Source organism: Saccostrea cucullata, unplaced genomic scaffold (assembly GCF_032062105.1).
Source record: "Saccostrea cucullata isolate Sc308-1 unplaced genomic scaffold, CSIRO_AGI_Scuc_v1 ctg1118, whole genome shotgun sequence".
Classification (NCBI taxonomy): domain Eukaryota; kingdom Metazoa; phylum Mollusca; class Bivalvia; order Ostreida; family Ostreidae; genus Saccostrea; species Saccostrea cuccullata.
Window position 1 is genome coordinate 71361 of NW_026925821.1, and position 11365 is coordinate 82725.

An 11365-nucleotide genomic window follows, 5' to 3' on the forward strand; every position below is an offset into this window, starting at 1 on the left:
TACAATATGAAATAAAGGAATATATCCCAAGAACAGAAAAGCTATGTTTAGTCATATTGACATGTAAGCGTTTTCATATATTGAAGATTTTGTTCAAATAATAACCATTTGGTCTAGGACGGGAAACAACTGGGTATCAAAAAATCAAAAATCAAAAATCTTTTAAATCCTTTTTCTCAAGAACAGCAAATTTATATGCTGTATTGATATTGAGGCATTCTCAAGTATTATCAAAATTCCAGCCCCCACCCCCAACCCCAACCCAAACCCCGTAAACTTTTCAATTCTGATCCTATTTGAGCTTTTCACTAGCCGATATGCTCAGGTGAGCGATGTGGTCCCTGGACCTCTTGTTTTGAGTCGGCTCCGCGGAGCGAGTGAATCATTGTCACCATAGCTGAAATTGTTATCACTCACTCTTCAATGTAATTCAATCGTCAAATTTAATAGTTCCAGCAAAAAAGCTTTTGTTTCAGTTGTTACATAAACTTACGAGGTGACCCTTATAAATTCAAACAGAAGTATTCGGATCTCTTGTAAAAATGTTTATTTTTTGTAACGGTATGTAGTCTTATTTGTGTATTTATAACCTAGACTTTACATTAATAAGAAAAATATCGATTATGAGATGGTATTAAAGCCCTTGATTTTTAACCAGACATGGACCCTGATGATTAATCTTTCAGGATGCAAAATAAATTGAATATAAGGTGTCCAGTTGTATGAAAGAGCTCTGTAACCTCGAGCGAATCGACTCTCAGTGGCGTCAGGCTTTTGATTTCTAATATTTCTATATTATCATTTTTTATTATTATTGAGATTGTACATTCTCTATTTGTTATCACCAATTCGTTTGCATTCGAAATGTAATTATTTGATTGATTTTCTATAAGTATAATTTAATGTATCTATAATATATTTGATGTATGTTGTATTTCATATTTTTTCAGTTTGCAATTTATCTAAATTCCATTTAGTTTTTAATACTTGCAAATGATACATTATAAATTTTAATGGTAATCCATCGTAAAATATGAATAATTAAGAGTCAAATATAAGACTTGTGTAATACAAAAGTAGAAAATACACGTACAAGTAAAGAATAATAATAATTTTCGAGGTGACGTAAGTCGGCCTCGTATGCTGCTCTACAGCTTTAATGGGGGAACCCTGTGATCACTACCATTTGCAATTTTTTATTTATCTTTGCTCTTAGGGACACTTCAGTACTCTTATTGTTAACGAGGCTGGGGTGTGGCAGCCATTTTCAGACTATTTTTATCTCCTTTAAAAGAAGAGCTCCATATAAAGATATAAAAAATGATCAAATTTAAAAAATAAAATATCTGAATTTTTTCCTTGCCAAATGATAGTTGACAGCTTAAGATACCGTATGTAAAAAAATAAGTTAAATCTGGTGGTTAATTTATGATTAATTTGTTGACCCCCAGCCTCCTTAAAATATGATACCCTCGAATCATGAGTTTTCGTGGCATTACGGTAAATTTGTAATAAAGTGCTTCAAGACTGAATAATTGAGATGTTTGCTAATTATCACATAAACAAACAATAATTCTCCTTATTTTGAAATGATTTTAACTCACATATCATTTGTTATTTGTTCAGAAGGTCATTGAATTCTTGCATAGTTGCTCTTTGGATTTTTTTAGTGACGTCATATGTTTTCGTGGTATTTTGAAAACAAGTAAACTATGGAAATCTAGTCGATTAAAATCCTTAACATTTTTACAATGTCAAAAATACAAGTTAATTGACAAAATGATTACATTATTTGACATGGAAATTTATTTGTTGTTGATTAAGACCACATCTATCTAGGCGTGCCTAAGCGGTATTGCTTAATAATGTAAAAAATTTCTCTTTCTCAAGAGTGGCCTAGAAGTAATTTTGTAAAGCTTTTTTGTATGTTTAATGTTTTAAAATATAAATTCCATGTATATTTAAAGAAATTAAATGTTTAATTCAATTAATTATCAATGGCACAATATTTTATTTATCATATATCTTTTTAACACTTCCGATTTTCTCTTTGAAAATTATATAAAAAATGGCGTTACTAGATCACCATAGAAAAAATATCAAAAGTGGGAAATTCCAAATTATTGTCACATGACCGGTAGCCGTATGGATAGTTAGCAGACGATGATATGCAGGATCGCCGGCTATTAGTTTGTAAGTTTGGTATTCTAGTTAAAAACACGACGATTAAGCGTATATTACGCAAATTGTCAAATTTGCGAACTATACATAACTCACTCGCTATATTTTATTTTGGCAAAGGCAAAAAGGTTTCACATTTGGTCATAAAACATGCACAGGGTTCCCCTTTATTTATAGCAAATATGACGTCATTTAGATCTCGCATTGTGTGATTATTCCTAAAAATAAAAAATACCACGAAAACACATGACGGGACGGTACCTTAGAAAGCAAGAATCAAATCAGAGTTAGGTTGCTAATATGTTAACAATATCACTTGCAAGATTGATAGGAAATATTAAAACGTTAATTTTTATCAGTTCTCTAAGAAATATAGTTCTCTGATTATACATGCATTGAAATCAGCATTTCAGTCACAAAACAAGATCTAAAAGTATTTATTGTGATTTCCAAGCAATAAGTAGAGTTTTATGGATTTACAAATGCTTAATACAAGTTCCTGAGTGGGAATAAGATATGAAGTATCCCTACGCTCCGAACTATTTTAGCGAGGGTAAAATATAAACAACTGGCTACGACAGAGATCGTGACCTGCATGTATGTGTATTGAACGTCATCGGTTTGAACGTCGATCGCAAGCAAGGAAAGAACAGAACAGTATAACTGAAACAAAAAAGAAAGAGGCGTTCTGCTTGAATTGAAATATGCAATTTAACGAATTAGGGGTCAAAATAGAGGCGTCTAAGGCACAATAGTCTCTACTGAGCTCCAAACCTCACCGTAAATTATCACAAGTTTTTTCACCCCTCTGTTTTTGTTATTCATCAAATTAAAAAAAATCTATTTAGAGAGTGATAATACCGTCCCTATTTTATAAATCCGATTGGTGTTTACTTATCACTGTTGAAAAAGATGAAAAACAGCGGGGCACTTGTACCTATTTCGCTGCATGCTATTGACCACTTCATCGAATACTCTGTCGGAACTCCTCTAGAATTTACGATACCGCATTTATGAAAAATATGCAAAACAGTTGGACATCTAATCAATGTCATACCAAAGAAATTGGAGATGAGTTAATATTAATATTAAGACTATTTTTATTGTCAAAAAATTGATCCATTTATACTGTTAATTATATACAGACATACATGTGTATACATTTAAGAGCTATTAATCTAGTTTACATATTTTATTTATACATGTAATAAAAATATTATTCTGTGGTTTCTATTATTAAAAATAAAGAATTCACAACGAAAGAAATAATTATATATATATATATATATATATATATATATATATATATATATATATATATATATATATTATATATATATCCAAATTTGAAAATTTCACAGTGTCCGGTTTTTATATAGGTAAAATTAAAATAAAAATTCTCCGGCTAAGAGTATAAACACATGTCGGATTTGGTTTCAAAGGTGTGAACAAACTGCAAGCATTTAATTGCTTGCTGTCAGATTCAATTATAGATAATGATTTTTAAAGTATTAATAGTTTTGTAAGACATTGCAGTCAGGATAAAGAATGCATGTGTAAAACGTCTGAAGATGTAATGAAAGCGCTAACGTTTTAATCTGTGTTGCCTTTTTTATTTTAATTTTATATATATATATATATATATATATATATATATATATATATATATATATATATATATATATATATATATATATATATATATATATATGTATATAAAGCACATTTTACAGCAACTCTTAAACTAACATAACCTACGTGAAGAAATATTAATATAGAAAGAGTTGTTGTAAAATGTGCTTTATAAATAATAATTAATTTCATTACAACATGTATTGGTAACAATCCTCTGTTAAAACTAATGTCCAAATAACTGTATCTCACTTCTATTCTCAATGACCGTGTAGTGTAGGGCAGCGCCGCGAGAATTCCATCGGCATCGAAAGCAAGGTTTTTGACTTGCCTAGATAGCCGAGCGGTCTAGCGCGCTGTTCCTGCACTGCTAGAAGACAGATTCCGAAGGTCGAAAGTTCAACCCCGGGCTGGGGCGGAAGTGGGTATCCATGTAAAAGTGAATTTCTTTGTGCTTTCTATATATATATATATATATATATATATATATATATATAAGGAATTTGAAAATAAACTTTGAAGAGTATGTAACAAAGTCTATGTTAAAACTTTGGATTGATAATAACGAATACCGGTAATTTGTTTTCCAGCTAGACATTTATAAATATGCCTTGTAAAAAGGCCTTGAAAAAAATCAAACAATATATTTTTTTAGATACACTTTTCTGTCTGTTTTCAGCACTCTGAAGATGTTTATTTACTTAAGTTAAAAACATCATTGACATGAATTTAATTTTTCAAATTTTAAATAATGATCAATGTGCACTATAAGAGGACTCCAAAGAATTTAAAAACTTCTAAGTGGCATCTCCCTAAATTTGGTCCCTGAGATTACAAATTTGTTTCTTGTATTTACCGGTCTAAGAAACCTGTAAATAATTTTTCCTATATTTTGAAAACATATTTATCTTCAGTCGTGGAAGAAGAATTTATTTAAAATTTTAGAATGCAATATTACCTTTCTTTAAACTGTCTAAATAGGCCTGCTTAAAAATGGCAAAAAATTATCAAACTTCAGAGAGGATTTTTTTGTATTAAATGCTAACTGCATCAGTGATAAATGTTGTCTTCTGGCTCCGGGGCCATAAAATTTGATGATCTAACTTTTAATCTTAAGTTCACTTTTACCTTAGGAATTACTAGTATTAGTCATGTTAGTGGAAAAGTGAGACTGAGATCAAGAGTGGGCTCATCAAAGTTTTATGGCCCCAGAGCCTGGAATTTCAAAAATATACGACACATTATTTTCTTTTTTATAAATTCATATCTGTATGCCAAATATTCTTTTGTTAGCATTTCTGTATTTGTATAACTGAGTATCGCCAAATCCCAATAATCCGTCAGTACCCTAAATCCATCCCATTCCGGAAACTCCGCGCAGTTTGTAAATGAGTGCGAATGTGACGTAATTTATGCATGCAGAAAAACCTACAACCAAATTCAAAGCTATTATAATACTAGTAGTTAAGTTGCAAAATGCGTCATAACAAATAAAATTAACACTAATTTAATTGTTGGTATCATATTTTATGTGAATTCAGTAAGCATCTTTTCCCCTATGTGCCATTTGATCGAAACCCCCGACAGGTGCGTCTACATGCTCATTTTTCCATGTCAGCCATTTTTATGAAGGTCTATTACAAAGGTTCAACATGACACACCATGATGAGTACTAAATTATTTTATTTATTTATTTATTTTGCATACAATTGCCCAAATGTACTATGTGTTGTGATAGCGTTAGCGCGACATTTTTACATATATAAAATACGTTAGTATAACGTTATTTGTGTTTGCCTTTCTAAAAATGCAATTTAATACTATTTGAAATCTTAAAAACAATTTCTCATGTTTGAAATGCAAGAAAAGCGTGTAAAAACTTTAACTATGGGAATTTTTTTAAATATGTTATAGAAGACCCTGGTGCCTGAGTTAGGGGACAAAATGACACTGGCAGGACACACGTTCTATTTACATGTAGTGGTTTTATATAAGCCAAGTAATTGTACTTTTCTGTTTACATCATTTAAAATTATGTCTATCTTTGTTACTGTGTAACAATAAACAAATCAAAATATAATTTGAAAAGAAATGCGAGGTGTTTTCCGCTTATGGTGAGGGGCACTTAGGGATAACTAGATCAGTTTTTATATTGTAGGGTGGGGCCACAATGCCCGATCAAAGTTTTATGTTGGAATATATAGGGAAAATCTTTAAAAATCTTCTTCTCAAGAACCACTGGGCCAGGAAAGATGCAATTCATGTGGAAGAATTGTCAGGTAGTGTAGATTCAAGTTTGTTCAAATCATGACCCCCGGGGGTAGGGTGGGGCCACAATGGCCGATCAAAGTTTTACATATTAGGAGTATACAGGGAAAATCTTTAAAAATATTCTTCTCAAGAACCAGTGAGCCAAGAAAGATGAAACTCATGTGGAAGCATCCTCAGGTAGTGTAGACTCAAGTTGTTTCAAATCATGACACCCGAGGGTAGGGTGGGGTCGCAATGCCCGATCAAAGTTTTATGTTGGAATATATAGGGGAAATCTTTAAAAATCTTCTTCTCAAGAACTAGTGAGCCAAGAAAGATGAAACTTATGTGAAAGCATTGTCAGGTAGTGTAGATTCAAGTTTGTTCAAATCATGACCCCCGGGGGTAGGATGGGGCAACAATCCTCGATCAAAGTTTTGCATAGGAGTATACAGGGAAAATCTTTAAAAAAAAATCTTCTTCTCAAGTACTTCAAAGCAATTTTGCTAAGAAATAGTATAGGAAGAAAATGTTTTTAAAAAATATTTTCATCAAGAACAGCAAAGTCATATGCTGTATTAATATGAAGGCAATCTACAGTAGTATTAAATTATTCAAGCCCCCCCCCCCCCTTTCAGTAAACTTTTCAGTTCTGATCTAATTTGTGATTTTTCCTAGCCGATTTGCTCGGGTGAGCGATGTGGCCCCTCGGCCTCTTGTTTACTTTTATGTTCTTGCAATGTTTTATAAGAGAAATCAATTGTACAAATCATTTTTTGTATTTGCGAGTAGGTAAAAATATATGCCCCACCTATGATAACTGGCTAAACAAAATGTATTTGTTAATTTTATGCACATTTTTACTCAAGCCCTAGAGGGGCTTGAGTTATCTAAAACGATGCTAGGTCATCGATTTACTCAGTTAAAATACACGAAAAGATATTATTTTTGTAGATAAAAATATTTCTAGAAACAAAAATGAAGCTTATTTTGAAAAAGTCTGTATAGTCAAAGATATTAAGCGTTAAACGTCGGATTCTTTTCTATGGCGAATGAACAATGACTGAAGCTCCGCAGCTGCAACTATACCGAGATTTCACGCTTTCCTTTGCGTAGGAATCTCAGGTAACTTTTACAGACGCCGACAAAGCATCATTGGACGAGTCCACTGTCTGTTTACTCTGAAAGGTGATGCAGGTTACCCCATCGTTAACAAATTCTACTACCATGGCCAGAAAATGTATGGTTGTATCCCATATTGAAATTGCTTCTCACGGGCCTGAGAATGATGTGCATGTGCACTTTGAAGGACAGTAAAATAATAGCATAACATCAATGATAAATTCTCCCTCGTACTTTTTTTTGAATTTCAAAAGATTGTTCTAGTTATCTTCAGCTTTGGTAACGAACCTACATAACTTCTTTTTGATTCATATGGATGTCGCACAGCCAGATGAACCGGCGTGATCGATGTACTTCATTAAGCAAAAAACAAAAAACAAAAAAAAACAAAAAAAAAACGTACATATAGTTTGAAGTACATGTATATCAACATAAAAAATATTTCATTAAATTAAGAAACAGCCACTATGCTCTATAAAATATTGCTAAACGTGAGTAAGTAAATTCATCTTAAAAAGTAGTACCATTAATTATATTTATTCTAATTAAATTCAATATATGAATTTTGTATTTTATTCAACAGAAGATTGAACTCATTAGCCCTCATCTTATACCATTATGGGATATTAATGACACTTCCTAGTTGACTTTCTACAGCTTGAGTATCTCTGACGTTTTGTCAGTATATACTTGTTTTTTTTTTTGCATGATCTGTCTCGTCATTTATTAGATCAAAATAATTGACAAATTTCAATTCAAACTCTCTTCATTTTGTTTTTACAATATCAAACGAAGCAAAACTATTGTCAATGTATTTGCATAAATAAGAATAATGAATTCAAATTGAACTTACGATTTATTGAGATTTGTAAACAACTTTCGTTAACATTACCAAAAACAAATTCAAAAGAAATAAATTTCTTATAAATAACAAATGGAAAGTTATTGATCTCTAATTTCAAAAATATTTGAGATGATAAATCATTTTATCAAGAAATATTCTATCGAAAATTATAGTGGTTCACTGCGAATATACATATATAATTAGACGTCACAACTTGAAATTAGACAATAAAAACAAAAAAATTAAACAATGAAAATGAAAACACAAAATAAAGAAAAATAATAAAAAAAATAAAATAAAGATTACTAGTTCAAGCTTAGTGAATATTAAAGAATTAAAAGGGGGAAATTATGGAATACATTTTCAAATATTCTACAATTGAAACACCATAAAAAAGTGTTACAACCGAAAAAAATTTTTTTAAGATACTAAGTAAAACAAATTGAAAATCATTACAAATTAGAGTTTAATAATACAATTGGAATTTTTAGCAATGCATTAAAAATTATGCAATATCTATACAAAATGTATCCATAAAAACATAAAAATATGTTATAAATGTGTTTGACTCAAATAAAAAAAACCATTTTCAATAAATTTTTTTCACATGATAAAGTAACAAAGATGTACTAGTAAAATTGATAAAAACCGTTTTTGCATTCAAATCTGATTGAATTCAAAAAAGTAAGAAATTTCAGGTGAAGATCCATATCCAAATAAGACAAAGGAAGAGGTTTGGGAATGTCTTCAAAATGGAGAAAGACCAAAGAGACCTCAATATGATAAGTAAGGACATGCAGTTACTTCTATATTACATGTATTTAAGGAATGAAGCTTATTGCAACTTTTGTTATACGATATAGCATAACTTGGGGCAATTGACGCTTAAACTGCCCTAAGTTATGTTATATCGAATAAAATAGTTGAAATAAGCTTCATTACTCATAGGTTAATTTTAGTGTAGACAATGATTTCCTCTGGAAAAGGCTTCAAATTTAGCATATTTCAAAAGTAACGTCAAGCGGAGTAAAAAGTTTTTGACATAACTCAATGTGACGTAGGCATGTTATATTATACAAAATAAATGACATCTTTTACCCAATCAAATGACATTTTACAACTAGAATTAAATTAATTATGCATTTTCTTGATAATGGAGATAGTTGAACCTCTAACAAACGCAATTATGTGAAAAATAATACCTGTCAATTCAAAAATAGTTGATTCAGAAACAATTTCACTCGAGTTATATTTTAAATTTTTGTAGGTATTACAACGTGATGACGATGTGCTGGCACCAGGACGCAGATACCCGACCGTCATTCATAGAAATAAATCACATGCTTAATGATAATAATCAATACCAGTGATGCATTTCTTAAGATGTTAATCAATATTAATAACTATGCATTTATTTTGTTGTTGTGTTTGTACATATTTTGCATATTAGCCAATCATTTAGTTAAATCTGTAGTTACATGTATTTTAGTCAGTTAATTTCTTTGATCTGCCTTTGCAGATATGTCAAAATGAAAGGTTTTATTGATTGAATGTTATTTTACGTCCCATTTGAGATTTTTTTTCACTCATATAGAGATATTTACATATACCGGTGAAGGCTTCAAATTGGGGCCGTTACTCGGCACTCAAGGCCATTGAACAGTAAGTTATCTTTATCGTGCCAACGCCTGCCATGACACAGGGCCTTAAGTGAAAGACCTGCAACTTCCACTACGAGTGCCGATCGCATAGCAAAGGAAAAGTTGCTATTATAATATTTTTTATCGACTTGTTTCATGAAGTCGCGGACGAAATTTGAATTCACGACCTTTCGAACATGGAGCGAACGCTAGACCGAATGAGCTACGGACGTCTTGAAAGGTATTTAAAATTGTTTATCAAAATCTTTCATGAATGATAGCACTGAGGCGTAATTTAACTCCTTAATCAAACTTTAATGATAATCTAGTTTTAACAAAGCTCTGATAGAGCTTGCATCATAACATGCATAAAGCTTTTATTGTACCATGCAATTATTGATTGCTGTCGGTGATATATTTTTCCAAAAAGTTTGAAAATTTGATGCTGGATTTTTTCATGTTGAGCACATAATATTCAGAGAAGTGTTACTGAACATTTAACTGAAACTTAAGACAGTACTCGTATCTTCTTAATATTTTTTTCCAGAACATTAACAATTGCCTTTTGTTTATTATTATGTACGTGCATATATTCGTTTATCACTAAAATAGTTTAATAGGGCTATATATTTATGTGTAAGATGTACATTCTTTTTCAATGACAATATTGTTGACTGTATAATTGTTATAATCCTAAATAATTATCTGTAAAAACTTTTAAAAAATTATATTTAGGTATTTAGAAACAAATAATAATATAATGTAATCACGATTGTAGCTATTTGATATTAGTAATTGAGAAAATTATATCCGCATGCCAGTTTTCCTTTATTAATTTCAAACCAAAAAAAATCAAGAATAGATGAAGATCTTTATAATTATTTTATGCTTTAATATATTCAATTATCAGTTTTGCCAGGGAAGAAAGAGAAATGTTTAACAGTGTATAAGATTATATCTCTATTACATGTACTATGTAAAGACGTTTTTGTTAATGAAACTTAATACCTACGTATATGCTTACATGTAGATATTTTAAAATATAACTATAAAATTATATTAAATAAATATTTGGAATGCAAATTGTTTATTTTTTTATATTAATTATTTATAACATTTGATGGCACAACGTTTGCAAACACTATAAGCTAGTCAAACGAAAAAAATATTTTTATTCTGTATTCTGTCTGATACATTTTCCAGACAATCAGCCACTATCTCGATAATGGAAGAGGTGTTTAAGAACAGAGTTTACTTTTCTAATTTGAACTTACGCATTTAAGATTTTAGTGCGTTTTCTTTTGCAACACTGAGGAAAGAAATATAAAAATCAAAATATGATATCATTGTGATTTTTTTTTCATAACTTTAATTCCAAATACCTTCTTATATGAATATTGAATGTTTACAGACATTAAATGTTATAATTTATCATTTTTTTTTACATATACAGTGACCTAGATTAGAAAAGTTAGAATAGTGAGGTCCTTTGCTAGTTATATGTACTACAATGAGCCTTCCAAATTAAATTGTTCGTTCAAACTTCTTGTACTTAAAATATGATACCTTATAATTTGTTGGAAATATCTCCCAAGAATCCTACATATCTTATAGTGCATGTTTCCTGATATTTTTTTTTTCAAGAGTAATTGTGTATTTTGGGCTTCTAAAACTCAGTGCTTAGATTTAATCATGT

General features: G+C 30.4%; 1 protein-coding gene across 1 annotated transcript in view; it reads left to right on the forward strand.

Moving 5' to 3' along the window:
* LOC134269841 (uncharacterized) overlaps positions 1–10752 on the forward strand; it is a 29794-nt gene extending 19042 nt beyond the window's left edge. The window contains exons 23-24 of the mRNA XM_062752041.1: positions 8728–8815; positions 9297–10752. Of these exons, the coding sequence (XP_062608025.1) occupies positions 8728–8815; positions 9297–9399 (191 nt within the window). The 3' untranslated portion in view covers positions 9400–10752. The remainder of the gene's footprint in view (positions 1–8727; positions 8816–9296) is intronic.
* The last annotated feature ends 613 nt before the right edge of the window (positions 10753–11365 follow it).